General features: G+C 40.5%; 2 protein-coding genes and 1 non-coding gene across 4 annotated transcripts in view; 1 reads left to right on the top strand and 2 right to left on the bottom strand.

The window, feature by feature from the left end:
- Positions 1–892: 892 nt before the first annotated feature.
- Tmem167a (transmembrane protein 167A) lies at positions 893–21,113 on the bottom strand. 2 transcript variants are annotated; one of them, XM_045133529.1, is made up of 4 exons: positions 21,037–21,113; positions 13,024–13,133; positions 10,024–10,058; positions 893–5,219 (listed from the first exon to the last, which is right to left on the bottom strand). In XM_045133529.1, the coding sequence occupies exons 1-4, from the start codon at positions 21,037–21,039 to the stop codon at positions 5,149–5,151; spliced, it is 219 nt and encodes a 72-aa protein (XP_044989464.1). In that variant the 5' UTR covers positions 21,040–21,113; the 3' UTR covers positions 893–5,148. The 2 variants fall into 2 exon arrangements, with proteins under 2 accessions (XP_044989464.1, XP_044989463.1); XM_045133528.1 differs by lacking the exon at positions 21,037–21,113 and adding an exon at positions 20,446–20,589.
- Positions 12,433–12,567, bottom strand: LOC123454979. Its single transcript, XR_006633615.1, has one exon. It is a non-coding gene; the product is annotated as a small nucleolar RNA U109 (small nucleolar RNA).
- Positions 20,171–21,147, top strand: part of Xrcc4 (X-ray repair cross complementing 4) — a 195,754-nt gene continuing 194,777 nt past the window's right edge. Inside the window, exon 1 of the mRNA XM_045133526.1 lies at positions 20,171–20,243. The gene's annotated coding sequence lies outside the window, so the exon portion shown is untranslated. The remainder of the gene's footprint in view (positions 20,244–21,147) is intronic.

Genomic DNA, 21,147 nt, shown 5'->3' with positions numbered 1-21,147 from the left:
ACTAAAAGCAGTAGTTGCAATTCATTTGGTTAGGAAAAATCTTTCCAGTAATGGGTTTAAAAAAATATTTGTAGATGGGGCTGGAGAGATGGCTTAGCAGTTAAGCGCTTGCCTGTGAAGCCTAAGGACCCTGGTTCGAGGCTCGGTTCCCCAGGTCCCACATTAGCCAGATGCACAAGGGGGCGCACACATCTGGAATTCGTTTGCAGAGGCTGGAAGCCCTGGCACGCCTATTCTCTCTCTCTCTCTCTGTCTTTCTCTCTCTGTCTGTCGCTCTCAAATAAATAAATAAAAAAAACTTAAAAAAAATATTTGTAGATGGCTCAGTGGTTAAAGACACTTGCTTGCAAAGCATGTCCCTGTCTCTAGCCATCTATGTAACGCCAGATGGGCACATCTGTTTGCAAAGGCAAGTGACCTGGCTTGACAAAACACACAGATTTAAAAATGTGTACCTGAAGGCCTGAGTGTGAACGGCCACTTTCATTTACCATCAGGCTTAGACCACCTCTGAGGAATTCCTGTGCAGGGCAAACCAATCATTTCAAGTCACTGTCCTGAGCTGAATGTGAAATGTCCCCAAAGTCACATAAACATTCTGGAGGGGTGTGGTTCATTGGGGGAGGGCCTTCAAAGGGTACAGCAAGGCCTAGGTGGTGGCGTCTGATACAGCTCTTCCTGCTGAGCCACGTGGGAGCACCTGCCACCCCTCCACTCCCCCCACCCCGTCCCAAGCCTTCACTCATGAGGGACGCGGCTCTGAAACTGTGGCCAGACCGGCCCCCGCCCCAAGTTCCCTCCACAGTGCCTCTGTCAGATATATGGTCACCGAGAGACGAAAGTAGCGAATAGTCATTCAGACTTTTGAAAAAAACAGCCATGAGATTGGTGGTTTAAGATGCAGAACACGAACACTATAATCTTGGCCAGTCATACACAAAAGTGCAGTACACAGTAAATTGGGTCTAGTAACAATTCATCTTTCAACCTCTTACCACTGCTTTTCAAATACCTGGCACGACAAAACTTGGAGGGTTTTTTTTTTTTTTCGTTTAATTACATACCAGACATGAACTAATCAGATCAGAATGGTTACCTACACTCTCTTAAGGAAATATATTTGTTTCTTCCAGAAGGTACTGGAATTAGTCTGGGGCAAAGTAAAAATCAACCCCTGGGAGCTAATTCTCTGAAACCAGTAGTGATGTTCAGGTTAAGACAACATGGCTGTACAGCGTTCACCTTAAATAATCAGCAACATTTTTGGGGAGTTGGGGGGCTTTCTTGTTACTGGATGGATACCAATGAGCAGTCCATTAGAACTTTCCATTCCTTCTTCAGCTTGCTAGGATCCAGTAACTTCTGAAAGGCTTTTAGGAAATGTCCTTTTTTTCTTGGATTTTCTGTGCCTCCCAGACACGTGGCGTTGCAAACACCCCTTTCTTGCGCGACTGCGTGCGTGTAGTCCGAGCTGCTCTGAGCGTGGATGGAACAGGAGCTGCTGGAGATCTGGCAAACACCGGCTTGATGCTAACGGTCTCTACATACCACACAGGTGGTCTCAGGAGAGCAACTGTTATATTCCCAGCGCTAAATTCAGGCGATCATGGAAGCAGGCAGCCTTGCCCGCACAGCACGTTCACCAAGAGGGGTTTTACTTCCCTTCCGATGGACTTGTGTGAGGCAGGAGTGGAAACGCGCCTGAGTTGGATTTTGAGGTAGGTAATAGGAACAAAGAAAAACATAACTCTCTAGGTCCTTATGGTTTATGTCTTAATACTTTACAAGTTCTAAGAGGCACAGCCAGCTCAGTGCACAGTTGCTAACACACACCACTGTGCAGGCTGTCAAATTCAGCGTACTCACGGCTCTTTCGGAAGGTCATGCCATCACTCTTGATCCCCCCCCCCCCAAACCCGGGATTATCTCAATAACTTATCACATATTCTGTATACATTACCTTCATCTTTCATATGCGCTAAGTTGTTACAGGGAAAAAACTACCTATTTTCTACAGAACCATACAGTCAATATAAAGTATATAAATGCTTCCTGATGGAAATAAACTTTACAAAATTTATCATCTTTCATAAAGGAAGCCAGGGATCTATTCCTTTTTAACTTTGTAAACTTTGAAAAGTTAATCTGTTTGAACCTCTGTGCCATTCATTCTACGTTGAAGCTACACTAATCATCCTATCAGAGATGAAGGAATCTATTATAAAATGCAGCTCACTAACATTTCCAGCAGGAAGCATCTCAAATTTGAGAATAGAAGAGCCTTCAGGTTAGTGTCTGCCATGACAGAATAGGTATTAATAACAAACACACTGGACATGGATGAATTCCAGATTATGTGGCCTTCTGAAGACCATCATTGAAAGGTTGCCTGGAAAGAAAACACGTCATTGCCACTGCCACATTTAAAGTCTGCAGGATCTAAGCAAATTCAGAGACATGGAGGTGACATTCTAGAGTGAGAAAGGCAGGCAGGGGTCACTTGATTTGTGAGCAGCCTGCGCAAGGCTCAGGGCAGAAGCAGACCACTGGCAGAGTCAGTTGATTTACCCTGCTCTTCACACCCAGTGTGGCTGCCCACCAAAGACAAAGGCCTGAGCATTCTGGGGCTCAACACCAACTACACTGCCTTCTAGTTTTGAGAACAGGATTCAATGTTGACTCGGGGTGAGGGGGGGCCGGTACATTAAAGAAAATGCCAATTGCTCTCCTCATAGGACTGTCTTGGTTTCTTTCTCCACATCCCAAAGAGCTTGCATTTGAAAAGGTCAGCACGGCTGGCACTAGAAATACACTGCCTCCTCCCACTGAACATCACGTAAACACAATGAAGTTTTGTGTTACTACAGGTTTTCCAAGTTAACTATTTCTTCTAGTTTTCACTTACATCGTTTGGAGGAACAAATTAAAGAGAATGCCTTCAAATGAATTCTTTATTCTCTCCCTTTCATAATAGATTTGTGTTAGCATTAAAAAAAAGTTGACAAAGCTTTCAGAAAAATCTGGCTAGTAGCAGAGATGGAGAACAGATGGCACCAGGAATCAGACCCAGAAAGGTGACTTACTCTGCACAAATATGCTGACAAACCATATTTCTGAAAAACCCTTGACCCAATGTAAAGCCCAGGCTGCAGTTTATAATAAAAATAATTACCACAGCATCCCATGCAAAGGAAAATACATGTTGAATATTAAAAGGAATACGTCCAAATCCTGCAGTTCTTTGGAAACAAAACAAAGTAAGTTTTCCTAGAGACTTCACTGAAAGTCATTACAAATATCTTAAAACAGTCTTCAAAAACTGGCGACTTGGCTGTTTGTGGTGGCAGTTTGGGGTACACAGTGAGGCTCTGCCTCACATTCTATTCTGTGAGTGTATACATGTATATAAGGGTATGTGTGCATGCAGAGGCCACAGGAGAACTTTGGGTGTCATTCTCTGTTGCTTATCCATGACTTTTCTGAGACGTGCGCTTTCCCTAAACCTGAAGCTGTGGTTTTTGGTCAGTGAGCCCAGTTTCTACCACACTGCATATTAGGGTTACGATGTGCACGGCCACATGCAGCTTACGTGGGCTCTGGGGAGACGAGTTCAGGTTGTCCCAGGCCCTCATGCATAGGTGATGCACTCTCAACCACAGAGCCATCTAGCTCCTCAGCCCCACTTTTATTAACATGTTGTTCCTGTGTACTTTTATAGGGAATTTAAAATCCACAAAGAGTATTTAGTAAATATGAATGACTGTATTTTTTTTTTTTTTTTGGTTTTTCGATGTAGGGTCTCACTCTAGCCCAGGCTGACCTTGAATTCACTATGGAGTCTCAGGGTGGCCTTGAACTCATGGCAATCCTCCTACCATTGCTTCCCGAGTGCTGGGATTAAAGGCGTGTAACACCACGCCCGACATAAGTATATTTTAACTGAGATTTAAGTTCTAATAGCAACAGATATTTCATTGAACCTTAGGAGATGTAACTGCCTTGCAAGTTACAGTTCTAATATTTTTCTTGCCTACATTAAAAATTTCTAAAACTCTTCCATCAATATCAAAGCTCAGATACTTGGACCATAGTGCACAGATTAAGTACGTGAGAGATCTGTCTGTTACCTACAAAGTTATACAAGAGATTCCAGTTCAGGTTGACAGAACATAAACTAGACTTAAAGTGCTGTATTAAAAAAATACACTTCATTGGCGCAGTTACAAAAAATGTTCTATTTAGAAGACATGGCATTGTAAGGAAAAAATATTTAGAATCATCATTCTACAATTGTTCAATTTTGCTTTTTCTTTTTAACAACATTGTCTTTTTCAAAGAATGACAGGTAGCTGGTCACACATGAATCATGTGCTCACACCTGACCGGAAGCCTCACACTTATGTTAAATTTGAACATTTTCTCACCTCTACTTGTAAATTATCCCATTTATATTAGTGCTTAAGAACTACATAGGCTTATTTTAAACCTTTTTTGGGTTTTTTGAGATAGGGTCTCACTCTAGCCCAGGATGACCTGGAACTCATTCTGTAGATCTAAGCTGGCCTTAAATTCATGCTGATCCTATGACCTTGGCCTCCTAAGTACTGGGATTAAAGGCATATGCCACAATGCCTGGTTTGTTTTAAATATTTTAAAAACCTGAAATAAACTGCAGAATTTCCTAAGAGTAGAGGTATTCTGGTTAAGGATAAAAGTATGGTCAGGTGAAAAGCAAAATTAGTAATACAAATGCAATCCACAACAGGAAAATTTTTCTCCAAGCCATTCTGTAGAGATGTGTCATTTCCAAGTCCCAGTGGAAGAATGGAGTCACTTCCCAATTCTGTTGCTACAATGTGCCTGTAAGCTGCCTTACTTCAAAACAGAAGCACATTTGCAGAATGTTGTACTGAGTAACAGCACTGAAAGTAATTGTTACAGGCTCTCAAACTCTGTATTAAATGGTTGCATCTTAACTATTTATACAGATCATTGGTCCAATAACATGAAAATAGAGAACAGCATCTGGAAAGTTATCTCATCCCATGTGCAGAGATAAAAGGGTTAACCATTCTTCCCAGTATTTCTGAAGGCAAGTCCTTGTTTATAGTGAAATATGATGGAAATTCAAGTGTTACTTTTTCCAGGCTACTGCATGAAAAGGATGCTGAAGGCCATCACTACACAGCACACTGCGACATATGGACTTTTTCGTTCACCTGTTGAAAAAAAAGATATCCATTGGACTAAATGAGTCATGAACAAAAGTATGATGAGATCTTTACTATGAGAGAGGGACATCCAAGAATCAAGACAAAGTTCTTGCCTATGAGGACCACACATGGGGAGGGGACAGAACAAGTAATCAGATGTAACACGGAATCAAGATCAAGAAAAGATGGCTACACTTTAGAAACAGCCCAGGAACAAGCTCGAGAGAACGGACCAGAGCATCACGTTCTTCTGAGACCGTCTCCTTCAAGTGCTGCACCAAACACCGAAATGCTGTCCTGTGCTGTGGCATCACTGGGCTAAAACGTGCAACACAACTGCAGGATAGAGACCGAGAAACTCACCGCCACAGAGTTCATTTTCTTCCTGACAAAAACAAGTTTCTACCTGCATAAACAAATCCAATACACAACCTTTTAGCAACCTCCGTCACAGGTAGCAGCAGGTCATGACAGCTGGAGAGGGGGCTTAGAAATCACTTACAGGTGAAAGACAGTAGTAATTTAGCTACATTTAAAAGTGGACACGATGAAGCCACAAAACCCAGCGAAACATTTCTGAATTAGGTATTGTTCCAAGTCTTTTTTTAGGCCAAGAATTCCATATCCAAAGAGCTTAGGATAACTAATATTTTAGTTTTTTAGATTTTGGAATTTTGCATAGATTCTATAAACACCCTTAGAAAATTGGAAATGCAAAATTGGAAACCTGAGCTTTATCTCCATGCTCATAAAATTTCTGAGCTTCTTAGATTTTAGTTTAGGGATCCTTGACCTGTAATATAACTTTTGGGTAAAGAATTTAACATTTAAAAACAACCACCTCTATAGGAGCCAATTTTCACATTTCTTTAAAGTGTTTATGTTAGGAGAGTTTCCCCTGTATGAAGGAGACCTCAAGTTGGCTTGGGAAAGGTCTTGCAACCAGATAAGAGATGCTGTATTTTAACTCAAGCTCCCTTTAACTTTCTTGTTTGTTTGTTTAGTAGCTGCGGGCTGTTTTAGTACATAAGGCACAGAGAAGGAAGAAATAACCCCATCTAGAGATCACTGTGAGGCCCCTCCATGTCTTCTAGGGGAAACGAGTTATAACCCTCTCATTTGTATCTTCCTATGGTGTTTAAAATAAGACTCTTACTTCACTTAACAAGATAAATTAATACCTCTGGTGAATGTCAACATTGATTTTGATGGTGCATGCCTTTAATCACTTGGGAGGCTGAGACAGGAGTACTGCTGTGAGTTCAAGGCCACCCCGAGACTACACAGGGAATTCCAGGTCAGCCTGGGCTAGAGTGAGACCCTACCTTGAAAAACTAAACAAACAAAATAACAGAATTCTCAAGTCACTTCACTTGCAGTTTCTTCACAGAGCCCATAACGGATGTATTATTAGTTTATGTATTTGTGTCTGCTTAATGACAACAGCAATAGAAAATATTACATGTGTTAAGAAAGCCAACTCTGATAGAGATGGTGGGTCATGTTTATAAGCCTTGTTCACAAAGGGCTCAGTGCTAGGATGTCCTGGTCCCTGGAGTTTCACGTCAGCGTGGGTTACATGAGCACGGCCTGCATAGTGAGATTATGTCCAAATCAAAGCAAACCAAACTAAACCCACCAAACCGTACCAAAATCAAACATTTGATGCTCTTCTGAAAGTGTTTTTCCCTCTTACTTTTAGTAGACATTTAGTGGACTGCTTTACAGTTAAAGGAAATTCTATAAAGTAAGAGATACCTAATACTTTAACCATAAACAACAACAACAACAAAAACCTTAAAAAAATGCTGTGTTAATACACTAATTCTGGGACAAAACAGACAAAAAATTCTTCACAGCATATTAAAAAAAACCACCTCATAACATAAACGTCATGTAGATTTTGCTAAATAAACCTGTTTCTCTTATCAGGACATAATTTAGCATAATCTTATTAAATGTCTCAAGGAGGCCACTAGTACTGCCTATATTTTCCATCTGCTAAAAATTAAATGGTGAGGAAGTTCTTTGCATCCTCATACTTTGAATAGCATAATTAAATGGGATATATTTTCCTGTTTGTAACCTTCTTAAGAGATTACCATGTGGCAGAACCAACCATATTTAGCTGAACTTGAGTAAGAATATTGCTTCTTGTCTGCTCATAGGTCTGTGTAAAAGAACGTGATGTGGAACCCAAGATGTGGTTAGGTTTTTCTGCATCAACAATGCACCCTTCCTCTGTGCATAGACTGTCAAGAACAGAGAGTAAGGCGGGCACCACCTTTAATCCCAACACTCGGAAGGGAGAGATAGGAGGATTGCCCTGAGTTCAAGTCCACCCTGAGACTACACAGTGGGACGCAGGTCAGCCTGGGCCAGAGTGAGGCCCACCCACCACAAGAGCACCATGAGCCTGGGAGAGCAGCCTCACAGCACCGACGAGTTCAAAGCAGCTTTGCTAATGCTTCAGAAAAATGGTCCGAGTGAATGCCAACCAGACTACTGCCTTTGGTCAGAGGAGAATGGAAACAGAATTAGATGTAAAAACATATTTCAATAATCACTAAGAAAGCAACACAGTATGTCTTAAAAGTTTTAGCTATACTCTCTTCTAGTAATAACTGAACAGGTAAGTCTACACTTATTTAAACTCTTACATAAAGTGGATTTAAGAACACCTTAGCATGCTTTGTAATCAGCAACTTCATAAAATGGAGATGGAGACCCTGCCACTGCCACTCTGCAGGAAGCCTGAGGGACGTTACTACTCTGCTCTTTAGAGCCATGTCTTTATTGTTGCTTTTGTTTTGTTTTTCAAGGTAGGGTCTCAATCTAGCCCAGGCTGACCTGGAATTCACTATGTAGTCTCAAGGCGGCCTCGAACTCACAGCAATCCTCCTACCTCTGCCTCCCAAGTGCTGGGATTAAAGGCGTGCTCTTTATTGCTTTTTCAGGGTGACGTGCCTCTTATGCACCTTGGCTTACATTTATTATTGGCTCTAGGGTTCATGACTGTGGGAGCTACTCTATGTTGACTTTTCTCTTTCTGGTTCCTTTTTAAGTAACTGCTCAAGATTTCTCCTGGTATTTTAGGGTTTGCAGCTGTTGCGTGAGTGCCAGATAAGCCACAATCTCTGTGAGCTGAGCCAGGCCCTCCCAACTCCAGCACTACTGACACGCTGGCCTGGGTACTGTGCTGTGAGCAACTGTCCTGGGCCTCCTTGGATGTTTAGTGAGAATGCTGACACTCATCTTAGGTTCCTTGCCCCTGGTTTCAACAATCAAAAGGATCGTCAGACATCTCCAAATATTACCTGATTAATACTTACTTACTTAAGTTACATATATTTTTTCCAATTTTTAAAATTTTAATTTTCATTCATTTATTTGAGATAAAGAGACAGAGAAAGAGAATGGGTGTGTCAGGCCCTCCAGCCAAATGAACTCTAGATGCATGTGCCACCTTGTGCACCTGGCTTACACGGGTTCTGGGGACTTGAAACTGGATCCTTTTGCTTCACAAGCAAGCGCCTTAACCGCTAAGCCACCTCTCCAGTTCTATTCTTTGATTACTGTAAGGTCAATAGTACTTCTTAGAGAAAAAGTCTCATGCCTATTTCACAGGGAAGAATAACAAGAAAGAAAAACAAAAAAGGGCCACTTAGCCTGGTAAAAGGACATTCATTTTCTAGAAAATTATGCAGATTTTAGTAGTTTTCTTTAAAGTCTTTTGTTAATAACATATAATTTATAAATCTAAAGATTAGTTTATGCTTTCATTATCTTTAGGTACATTACATTTGTTCTACAACTTCAGAAAAATTTCCAAGTATTATAAGAATGTAGTTTCTATTTTTAAAGTGTCAACAATTTTGTTTCTTGTTATGGAGAATCTTCTAAAATTAGAAGAAACTAAAACCCAAAGGAAGACACAATACTCTAAAGGCAAGAGAATGTATCTTGGGGATATGACTTGTAAATACCCCACTTAATGAAGTAGTAAGTCTCAAGCACTCAAGCTCTTGTTAAACTGGTTAACTAGATTGAATACCTAAGGCAGAAGTATTTTCTACATTACAAAGTTAGCACACTTACGAAAAAAAGTGTTCATGTAAAAATTCAAGGTTAGAGGAATATTAAAACTCATAAAAGTTATTCATGAAAGTAAGTCTAAGGAGTACAATAAATACTCATTATTTTCAGTTCAAGGGTTTATTCATAGAATGCTATCAAGTGGCTTTTAAAAACAAACTATTTATTTATTTATTTACTTATTTATTTGAGAGACAGAAAAAAGAGGCAGATAGAATGCGTAAAGTGCCTTTTTTATAATCAGACATGTTCAAAGGGTATAATCTATTATTCAAAAACACTGGTCAGTTATAACAATAAACATTTTAACATTATTTAATTCACCTATATTTTTGAATCTACTAGGTGATGTAGTCTTTTGTTTCCAATTAGGGCCACTCTCAGTTATCAAAAGTGTATATAGGTATAGACCTGCATGCCCAACGCACAGGCACACACAGAACAATATAATTTGAAATCTCTTCAAATGCAGAAAAGGGTTGGATAGCTGAAATTGACAGGCTTTGCTTCAATGAAATCTTGTGAAGAAATTGCCAAATCTAGTCTTAAAATATCATAAGGAAAAACACTGGGTAGAACTCTAAAAACTTTTGAAAAAGTATGCATTAAATGAGAAGCAAACATGTTAACAATTGATATAGGCTATCTGTGAATATGACATGAATGACTCGGCCAATACTTTATAGCTGAAGAAATGGAGATTAGATAGACTCACCAATTCTGGCACATTTCCAAAATATCCCCAACAATCTGCACAGAATGAAAAGAATAAGAAACAGCTATGGGTTTCTGGACAATAGAAATCATTCCTGCCAGTATCATACAGAAAATTAGTTGCATGCACTGGCCAATACTTATAGACAAACATAGGACACGACAGCCTATGAGTCACTTCTGGACAAAACCGCTGACAGCTGGGATACAGGCGCCTCACACTAACCTGAGAGAGACGTGAGAGCAGCACAGCCACGAGACAAGGCCACTGCACTGCCTCAGGTCACTGCACCCGCTCGGCCACCTTCAAAAGCAGTAAGTGTTAACTTAAAAATGACTAGTGAACAAAGATTTGGATGAATTTTTATCATATAATAAAAGATTTATTGCTTGGGCTGGAGAGATGGCTTAGCGGTTAAGCACTTGCCTGTGAAGCCTAAGGACCCCGGTTCGAGGCTCGGTTCCCCAGGTCCCACGTTAGCCAGATGCACAAGGGGGCGCATGCATCTGGAGTTCGTTTGCAGAGGCTGGAGGCCCTGGCGTGCCCGTTCTCAATCTCTCTCTCTCTGTCTCTTTCTCTCTTTCTGTCACTCTCAAATAAAAAATGAACAACAACAAAAAAAAATTAAAAAAAAAGAGATTTATTTCTTAAAGAATACAGCTCTGTTTAATTAACCTGTAATCATAAAGGCCAGAGACAGAATTTACCTATCTGTGAGAGAGAAACTGTGTGTATGAGTTCCTAAACATGACATTTCAAACACACATTCCAGAATGAGAATCAGAATGAAGATATCCAATTCTATGAACATATTAACACACACACACACATACGTAAGTGTATGTATGGCTATTACTTATTTGACATGGGCAGAAAGCAACAAGTTTGGGGAAAAAGGAGCCATCAGCAAAGATGTCTTAAAAATATAAAAAATATTCACATTATCTTGCTGATCTGACAAAACACGAGATTTGTAATTGGTATTACATCTAAGAAATGATGACAAACCAACACTATTGGCTGCTTATCATAGATTCAATAAAATCACAATACTTAAATTTTAGTTGTATTTATACCCCTTTCTACCACAAAGAAATGACTGGTTAATAAATCACTGCACTTGCATAGTTAAGACCCATCCACTTACCTTTCAAGTGTAACAATTTCCTGACCTTAAAGCAAGTCTATCATTTCAAATTAAATGGAATGGGCAGAAGCACAAGTTTATTTCAAATCATGGATTTTCTAGTAGGTGAAACAGTTTTATTAAAAGAAGAGAAGGAAACTAGGCAAATACTATTCTGAAAATAATACAAGCTGACATCAAAGCCAGGCTAGGGCTTATCAGCCCTACTTCGGGCTGTAACCCTGTCGGCTCTTTCCTCTGCAGGGACACGGCTCGGCCACAGGTTGTGAGGCGTGATAAGGGAGCGTGCGGAAGTGCACAGAACAGTGGCAGGGGCTGCACTCAGGAGCACACGGGCCAAAGGCAACGCAACAGTGCCAGTTCTCTCAAAATGTGCTTTCTTCACCAAAAATAAATAAAGGGTGAGGCACATAGAGAGCTATAAATACTCCTTAATTCTAAGAACCTACTGATCACCATCAAATTCACTGTGTATTCTCAGGGTGGCCTTGAACTCACGGTGGTCCTGCTACTTCTGCCTCCCAAGTACTTGGGTTAATGATGCGCACCACCGCGCCCAGCCACACTAAGAACCTAAGCGGTAACTGAAGGTGCCCAGGAGAAGCTTAGTGCTTCTCAGAACCAAACCTAAGACCTAAGACCCAAGTCTTTGCAGGTCTAATATTCAACCTAGAATAAATGAGGTTTCCTTAGTAAAGAGGTATAACAGTATGTTAAAACTTTCTAAATTAATGAGGAATCCAAACTTAAGATTTAATTCAGTCTAATCAGTAAAACTTTAGCTGTTTGAACACATTTCTTTACTAAAGATATGTTTCTGTTAATATCACAATTACTTTTAAAGAATTTTAGTTGGAAAAAAAATCACCACACTTATGATAGTTAGTTCTATGGCTCTATCTAGTACATGCACGGTGAAGAAAGCTACTGGGTTTATGGAAGCAGGAAAAAGACTAATTACATTACAAGTCTTTCAGTGCTGCCAAGGTCTAAATTACTTGACTAGCAAAAATTCAAGTTTATTAAATAGCCAAATCATCCTTCTATCGAATCTATGTACAATTATGGTATATATAATTATCAATTTATTATGTGGCTTATAAAAACAACAGAAGAGAATCTAATACTTTCTTTTACAAAATAATACTTCCTATCTCAATTGATGTAGGCAAAAATAAAGCTTTCTAAAAAAGCTCTCAAAACGTTGAAAAAATTCAGTGTATTTTGAAGTGCAAAAGTAGGCATGCTTTATTATTATGTTTTAATGTAAGAGAAATACACTACTACTCAACCTCTACTGTAAGGCTGGCGGCCCCAAGAACGCCTTCTTTCATGTGGCATGGTATGGACACATTCCTACCCCCATAGGAATGAGAGGCAGATCTTTCCACATGCAACTGACTTCCTTTTGAAAGAAACATTGCCTAACAGTATCAAAAAGTACAGATTCTTTGCAACTGTTGTATTTATTCTTTAATGATCAATTCTAAAATGCTACTAGCTAGATGTGTATTATATTGGAACTCAACTAATTGACCAGAGTAAGATGGCAGTAAGTGTGAGAGGAGTTTCTAAAGAAGGGTGGGATGGAGCAGACAGGTGGGGCATCGTCACAGCACCGGACAGACACACAGTCCGTTTCCACTTTCAGGTCGATAAGCCAACTGCTTTCTTAAAAAGACTGAATTTCAGGTCAGAAGTTTTTAGACTTTTTAAAAAACAGGGAAAAAAATGTAAAAAAAATTTACAAACTAAATTGTAAACAGAGTTAAGTTAACCAATGACCTCATGGTAGTTCATACTGAATGCTGGTAAGAACTGACGCGGGTGTTTAGAGATTACGAGGGACATACCCAGTCTTATTTCTGTCCAAGATGCTGGGTGCCAAGGACCGGATGTAAGCACAGGTACATATAAGCAGCAAGATGACGGTCAGCAGACTCTGGAAATTGAAAATGGCAGACTAAAAAGAGAGAGAAACCAAATTATTATCAGAAGAAAAATTTCCTACATAAAACACGACAGACAATTCCACACTGACCATCAGGCTTTCATTTCTTCAAAAAGGCAAACAGAATGACGTGTGTAACACTCAGAACTAGAATCCAGAAGTGCTTCAATGCTGCACTTTCCTCTCAGGCCTTTGGGCTAAACAGTGAAGGAGTAGTAAATTCATCAAACTGAATAATGCTATGAATTCAAAAAAAGATGACAAAAGTGGAGTCAATATGAAGTTAACACATATGTTCAAGGAATACTAAGGACTCCAAGACTGACCAGTAACTGACATGTGGCCTTAATGCAATCACTGGCCTCTTAATCTCCATTAGCCCTCTGTAAGATGGACAGAGCTGGGAGAAAAATTACGTACTGACTAAAGTTTCTTTGAACTGAACATTTTTTTCCTGGGATGTTTGAATTTAAACGACTATGTTCCAAGCCCTGACAATTATTAGGGTATTAGATACCAGTGAAAGTAAAGTATCTGTCTTGTCTTTTTACTGTTGACTCTAAAGCTGTCATAGTTCTACCTTTTATTCTAAAAGTTAACACAGGAATCAAAAGAAATCATAAATTTCCATAGTCAAACATTGGAAATCATGTTTCCAATCTAAGTAAAATGGAGACAGGCTTACTGTATTCCAAACTCGATTATCTCTCCCAGGGAGTCTCCTTGACCCACTTGCCGGACCTCTCCTTTTTCATACATAGCTCTGAATGGCCCAGGCTGTTCTTTAATTTGAGCTCCTCCTGCCTTAGTTTCCCACATGCTGGTATTATGATTCACACATGCCTACCCACTGCATCCACAGCAGAAAGGCACTGCTGAAGGGCGGACACTGTATCACTACCGTCAGTCTCCAACACCTGGCCGTGTGTCTTCCACACATCAGAAGCCCAAATAGGACTTGGTCCAATAAATAAAAACAATTTTATGGAGGAGCAGGAACATTACCATATATAATAATAAATAACACTTCCCTTATATGAAAATAAAATACATCAATTTCATATAACAGACAGGAAAATGCCCAATCCAGCAAGTTTAGAAACACCACTTAATAGATCAGTAGGATTAAGTCACATTTTTTTCAAGACAAAGCTGGTACATGCAAATGAGTGCTTTCTTGAAAATCTCAAAGCAATTTGGTAAAAAAAAAAAAAAGTTATAATAAGAGAGTTACATGATGTGGATAGATACATATTAAAACATACATGTCAATAACCCTCAGGATTATTACCTAAATGAATGACATAACAGAGCCCCATTTACAATAGGAACTAAAACGAAAACCTAACATTTCTAAGAACAGGCTCAATAAAAAGCACACAGCATGACATAAAAAAGTCAGAAAACCAATTGACCAACCATCCAAAACACAATGTATAGATGAATGTGTGAGGAACTGGGATAGACTGGTACACCCACTTCTTATTTTGGAAGGTACCAAAGCTGTAAATTTAACACCAGCACACTGCTTTTGAAACACACAACTAATTTTGAAGCTTACATGAATATGAAATAAGCAATAGCCAAGGGAAAGTTTTGTTTTGAGGCAGTAACTTATTCAAGGAGACTGACCAGGAATTCACTGTCACCCAGGCTCTCTTAGAACTCACAGCCACCTTACTACAGCCTCCTGAATGCTGGGGTCAGTAGGCCTCAGGTGGAGCCAGAAAACTAAGTAGCTCTTGTCAGAAACTGTTAAAAAGCCTTTTCACGTATTTATTATATTTACAAATTACTGAATAAATGTGAAAGGATTACACATATACTTCTAATATCCACGGTTGACATTGCCCTTGTTACAGGTTAGGTATGTACACAGCAAGTTAGAGTAAGATGTATACCTTCAAACTAAACAGCGAAACGTAGACTGTTAAGTAATGGTCTGAATCCCTGGGAAAAGACATGCTTTCTAGGAAGGAGAAAGCAGGAAACTAAGTCAAATGGTATAATTCAGAAGGGCAAAGGATAGTAGGCTTCAGAAGAGGCAAAGATATGAGAAAATCCCTAGAATAAGGAATTACGTTTAGGGAATAATGAACAGACTTACTCTATTAAACAAATGATTCCAGTAGTGCGGTGGTTTGAAAAGAAATCTGCAGTTTGTTTATCAGTATCCTGATGGAGGATGTGAACTCAAGGTTCTGTCCTGTTTTCTAGTCTCTCCTGAATGCCATTTAAACAATATACTGCCCAAGACTCGTTTCTCATGGCATGTGTGCAGGGGAAAGAAGAGTTGATGATGAAATGGTGAGTTTATAAAAGGTTCATCTTACCCTTCTTTTTACCTTTCTGTGTTTGAAGTTTTTAATAATAAAAGATAAAATGGCACTTAAAACATGTCCATTATTAAAGTGGAATGTGTATATATACACTTGTGTGTGTGCAACCATTCACAAATGAAAGCTGTTTACAAGTACAAATTATATGATATATACAATTTTGTTCTGGACTCTAAGATTTAAGCAAATAATCTTAATGTACTTAGGCTCTTGTCAAAGGAGGGTTTCTAAGTTATGGACATTAGCCTGTCACTACAGTATTCCTCTTAATGCTTAGCATCTGCTGCCCACTGACACAAAATTATAATCTCTGGGTTACAGGGAACAGATGCAGAAAAAAATAAATGGAACTTTCCATATGAAAATGTTATTAAAAGGAAGAGAGGAAGTCAAAGGAAGTAAATATGTTCACAAAATATAAGGATGGGCTAAAAAAGGAACTAAAACTCATCTATTGAACCTGTTTTCAGATCCTATCATGTGTGACCCAGGACAGTTCTTTAATCCAGTGTGGCCTAGAAAAGTCAAAATATTGATAACATCTTCAAGTTTTTTGGTATGCCATCTGTTCTTGCCTGACTGAATTCATTTACTCTTTTAGCCTCAAGAGTCACTGCCTTGAGACAGCACCCTGATCCTTTCTAAACACGAAGCAGTGAAGAGGATCTTAACATATTTACATGTCACCCACACATCCTTCGACAGCACCAACAAGCGTACTGCTGTACTCTCCTCTACCTTATCGAATCTTCTCATTCTCTTACTACTGAACAAAATGGTGTGGCCACAAACATGTGAACGTTATTTAACAAATGCAAAACTATACTTCTACCAAGTCAAGGGCTCTCACACTTGCGAGGGTGTGTTGTTCATCTATGTCCTGAGAGAGACACACTATCGAGCAGTCTAAATAGCTGACTATACAAGCTTGCTAACTGAAAATGCTAGAACTGCAAATCATTCTCACATCTAAGATGCAGCTAGTAAACAAGCTTGCTAACTGAAAATGGCAGAATTGCAAATAATTCTCACGTCTAAGCTGTAGCTAAATTTCAGTGGTAGTATAGTAGCTATGAGTCTTCATGGATGTACCATACAAATAGATTCTGATGCTATCTTATTCCTACAGTGCCCACTTTATAATGGTTCAATTTAATGACTTTTCAACTTAATGAAAATGTAAAAGAAATACATGATTCAATAGGTACTATGTTTTGAATCTGGAACTCTTTGTGCCATTATTATTCTGTCCTGAAGTTGGGCTGTGGTCCCCAGTTAGTCACAGGATCATGAGGGTAAACAATTGATACTCTACAATGAATATATATGCTCAGTTGTGATGCGGGTTAGGTGTATTTTGTTTTCAACTCAAGTAAGGTACCTATGGACAAAGATCATCTTTTGGAGGTCTCAGACTAACATTTACACTAACTACGTAAAGTTATACACAATTAATAAACAAAAGCCCAAGACTTGCTAAGAGACTTGAGATGACTGAGATATTCGAATATGAAGAGGGAGGGAGAGGACATACATTCAAACACATGAGCTCCATCTTGTAACTTCTCAGTTCCCACGTCACGTGGCACAAGCCCCGGCTCAGCCCTAGATCACTGCTGTCAGTTGCGCTCGCATTGTTCGAGTGCACTGACTTCATGTGGGCAGGTAAGAAAGGAGCGGCATGAGCCACATGCTTTGTTTCATTCTGAAACACAACCAAGTCTTCTGGAGTAAGCTTAACAGTTCACAGGCTGGGCTTTTTTTTTTTCCCTTTTTTTTTTGAGTAGCTCCTAAATGTTTAAACTATTACATTCAAGTTTAGATAGGAATAGTAAAAAGTTTAACAGAAGAGATTGTTTTGGATGTATAAGTAGAAAAGAAACAGAAACTAGTAATGGCATTTGCTAATAAAAATTTTGTTTTGTTTTGTTTTTCGAGGTAAGGTTTCACTCCTCACTCAGGCTGACCTGGAATTTACTATGTAATCTCAGGGTGGCCTCGAACTCAGTGATCCTTTTACCTCTGCCTCCTGAGTGCTGGGATCAAAGGTGTGCACCACCATGCCCAGCTTGCTAATAAAAATTTTAAATCATGTTATCTTACAAAAGGGGGCTGGGATCCCCAAGCATTAATGAGTCTCAAAAGCAATAGCAGAATATGCATTAATACATGAAGCATGCTTTGTCTAAAGAATTCTCAGTGATTGGTTACTAACAATTCTTAACCTACAAGAAACACTGTGAATCTGTGGTATATTCATTAGAATCTGATCACTTTGGTTTCATGTAGACTTATTTTCTGAATCATTAACACAAACTGTTTAATCCATTTGTTGAGTAAAGGAATTCTGAAAGCTTCAAATGTTGACTGTATATGTTGAAAATAAACTTTTTCCAGACATTTAATTTCTCAAACTAAACTCAGATTTTAAAACTGAGTTGAATAATGAAAATGAAAAATTAAAACTAACACTAGTAACATTTTCACTTACAAATTCCTTTTCTTTTACAAGAAATAGTTTACCCCCCCCCCCCGGGTAGAGAAGAATGCAGATATGACACCCCTGACCTAATTATGGTGGAAATTATACAGTACTGGAGAAGTAGGTCAGCACTTTATCATTTACAAATCTAGGTCAGGTCAGAATTTTTTTTAACTGGATTCTACTTCTAAATTCACATGCACAACTATTTTCTCTTAAAAAATGGAATTGTGGAGACGTTAGCTTGCAAATGAGTATACAAACACACACAGACACATCCCACTTTTCTTTTCTTTTTTTTTGGTTCTTTGAGGCTTTGACATAGATCTCACTCTAGCCCAGGCTGACCTGGAATTCACTCTATTTTCTGGTGGCCTCAGACTCACTGCGATCCTCCTACCTCTGCCTCCCAAGTGCTGGGATTAAAGGCGTACACCACCACACCCAGCTCAAAACATCCCATTTTTCAAAGACAAGTGACCAGAAGTGAACACATAAAACTGTCCCATGTGACTGTGGTTATTAAATAACTGGATTCCTTAATACATAAACCTGTCCTGGAATTGGAATATATCAGCAGTTTTGGCCAGCTGCATTTGATTTCAATGGTCCTGTTTCAAAACCATAGAGTGCTTTTCTATTTATTTTCCAGTAAATAACTTTCAGTTACCAGTAAAGCTAGTTCTGAACTGGCCACATTTACAACCATCTGCACTTCAACAGCAGATGAAATTTACTACTAAGTCCCAACTGGTACAGTTGGGGGCTGGAGAGGTGGCTCAGCAGTTAAGGTGCTTACCTGCAAAGTCTAATGACCCAGGTTCGATTCCCCAGTACCCCCATAAGACAGATGCACAAAGTAGCGCATGTGTCTGGAGTTCGTTTTAAGTGGCTGGAGGCCCTAGAGTGACTGTAAAATCTCTTCCATACTCACTATGTATCTTTGTGTTTACAAATAGATAAAATAAGCATTATCATTTTGGACAAGGCATTCTTCTTTTTTGTTTTTGAGGTATGGTCTCACTCTAGTTTAGGCTGATCTGGAATTCACTCTGTAGTCTCAGGGTGGCTTTGAGCTCATGGAGATCCTCCAACCTCTGCCTCCTGAAGGCAATCTTTTTCATGTTCCTCTCTACTTGTCACTCTTCTCCCTGCCTGTGTGTAAATTTTGGTCAGTGACACCTCCAATCAAACGTTGCACACATTTTTTTTAAAAGTTCTACAGTGCAGCAACCTCTATCATTTGTACATTCTTCCACACCCATTCAGGATATACAATTGTTGGCCTCTCCATCTAGGTTCCACATCTCTGGATTTAAAGTACCGAGGGAAAAAATATTTCACATTTTTACTGGACAGACTTTTTTCTTATTCCATATTCAACCATTAACATATATTTGAGGCCTAGCTTTACTTCCTAGTGTGTAATCTCGGGCTACTTGATCTATACTTCCTCACTTGCAAATATCTATTCAGAAGTTGTGAGCTTAAATGAAAATGTTTATAAACTGATTTTTGAAAGAGACTGATACATACAGTAAGTGTTAATAAATGAAGCCCATTATTGTGACTTTTGTATAAACAAGTATGGTAAGGCAGCTAAAAAACTTAGCTTTTTGAGGCAGGGCATCACTCTAGCCCAAGCTAACCTGAACTTCATTCTGAAGGCCTATCCTCCTACTTCAGGTCACCAGTAAGTGTAAACCAGGCTGGGAAGATTGCTTAGCGGTTAATGTGCTTGTCTATGAGGCATAAGGAATCAGGTTAGATTCCCCAGGACCCACATAAGCAAGATACACCAGGTGGAAAAAAAGGTGCCTGTAGTTCGTTTGCAGAGGCTGGAGGCCCTAGCACACCCATTCTATCTACTGCTGCTTCTCTCTCCAACAAATAAAAGTAAATAGATAAATAAATGTGTAAGCTACCATACCCAGCTGTCTGTCCATCTTACAACTGTCTTGCTTTCTGAGATACTACACATAATGGGATGAAAAGAATGTACCCTTGATTTGTTCTATGAGTAAAATATTTCAATTTCAGCTTGTCAGCTAGTATGAAAGAGTGCATAATGAGTCTTCCTACTCACACTGAAAAATGAAACGGAACACACTTTCGAAGCTAAACAATAGCTTATTAACAAGATCCTTAAGATACAGTGTCTACCGTTCTGTGGACTGTTGAGTAAAAGGCTGAACAAGATCCTTACCAAAGAAGAAAATATAGCAATGAAGGCTATCTCCTTTAACGAGTGCAATGTTTTCCAGGAAAGAAAATTCATCTTAGGTCCTGAGTACAAACAAGGTAATTCAAGAACTGTTGGGGGGAGGGAACTTACTCAAATGAGTTGTTGGCTACATGTCTCAAGGTTGTGCACTGCAAGGCATTCTGGGAAAGCGAGTTTTTACTATTAAGTTTCTTGGGTGGCAGTTTCGAAAGCACAAACTTTCCCTAGAAATAGGCTCATAAACCCAGCAGCTGGCACACGGGGGCTTCGTACATTCACCTTTAGGCCCCCTTCTAGGGGCTGTCGGCACGTACACAGGCAGAATACCTGACAAGTCACTGTGGCCAACTCTAAGCTGGCCACGCTGGCTTGCCTTCCGCAGCGGGGCATTTTCTCCGGCTATTCTGCCCCTCCAGCGCAGGCTTTCCCGGGGCCCAAGCGAGCGACCGCAACCCACAACCACGCAACACGAGCCCCGCCGGGAGCGCGGCAGCAGCGGGGAGGCCCCGGGCCGGCGGCGCGCCACGGGGAAGCGCGCTCCGCGCCCGCGACGTCCACCGAGAGCTGCCGGCGGGGACGAGGGGAGGAACGCGGGCGGCGCCGGCGCTCAGCGGGTGACGCCGAGGGCCCAGGGCTGAGCACAGGCCGTCACCCTCCCCCGAGGCCGGCGCTGAGAGGAGCGGGCACACGCGGCCCAGGGACGGAGGGAGAGGGCGGGCGGCGGACCAGGCGGGCTCGCGGGAGGCGGCCCGGGGCGGAAGCGCGCAGAGGCCCGGGCACCCCGGCATGCGCATGGCTCCGCGACCCGCGCCACCCGCCGAACCCTCCGCCGTGGGCCGCGAACCCACGACCCTCCGACGCGGCTCTTACCATAGTGACGCCGGCCGAGCCCCAGCCACATCACCCTTCCGGGCCCGCGGCGGAAGGCCGTGCGCGACGCTCGCTCCTTCCGGTGGGCCTTCGCCCCGCCCCCGCGCTCCG

The sequence above is a fragment of the Jaculus jaculus genome, chromosome 14, assembly GCF_020740685.1.
Source record: "Jaculus jaculus isolate mJacJac1 chromosome 14, mJacJac1.mat.Y.cur, whole genome shotgun sequence".
Taxonomy (NCBI): Eukaryota; Metazoa; Chordata; class Mammalia; order Rodentia; family Dipodidae; genus Jaculus; species Jaculus jaculus.
This window is presented reverse-complemented; position numbering and strand designations above follow the sequence as displayed.

Excerpts from the sequence above, each read along its gene's own strand:
- Tmem167a (XM_045133528.1), bottom strand. The coding sequence starts at position 20,556 with ATGCCCCGCTGCGGAAGGCAAGCCAGCGTGGCCAGCTTAGAGTTGGCC. Across the intron at positions 13,134-20,445 it reads CCCTAGAAGGGGGCCTAAAG|TCTGCCATTTTCAATTTCCA; the intron begins GTGAATGTACGA and ends CTCTCTTTTTAG. Across the intron at positions 10,059-13,023 it reads TTGGACAGAAATAAGACTGG|ATTGTTGGGGATATTTTGGA; the intron begins GTATGTCCCTCG and ends CATTCTGTGCAG.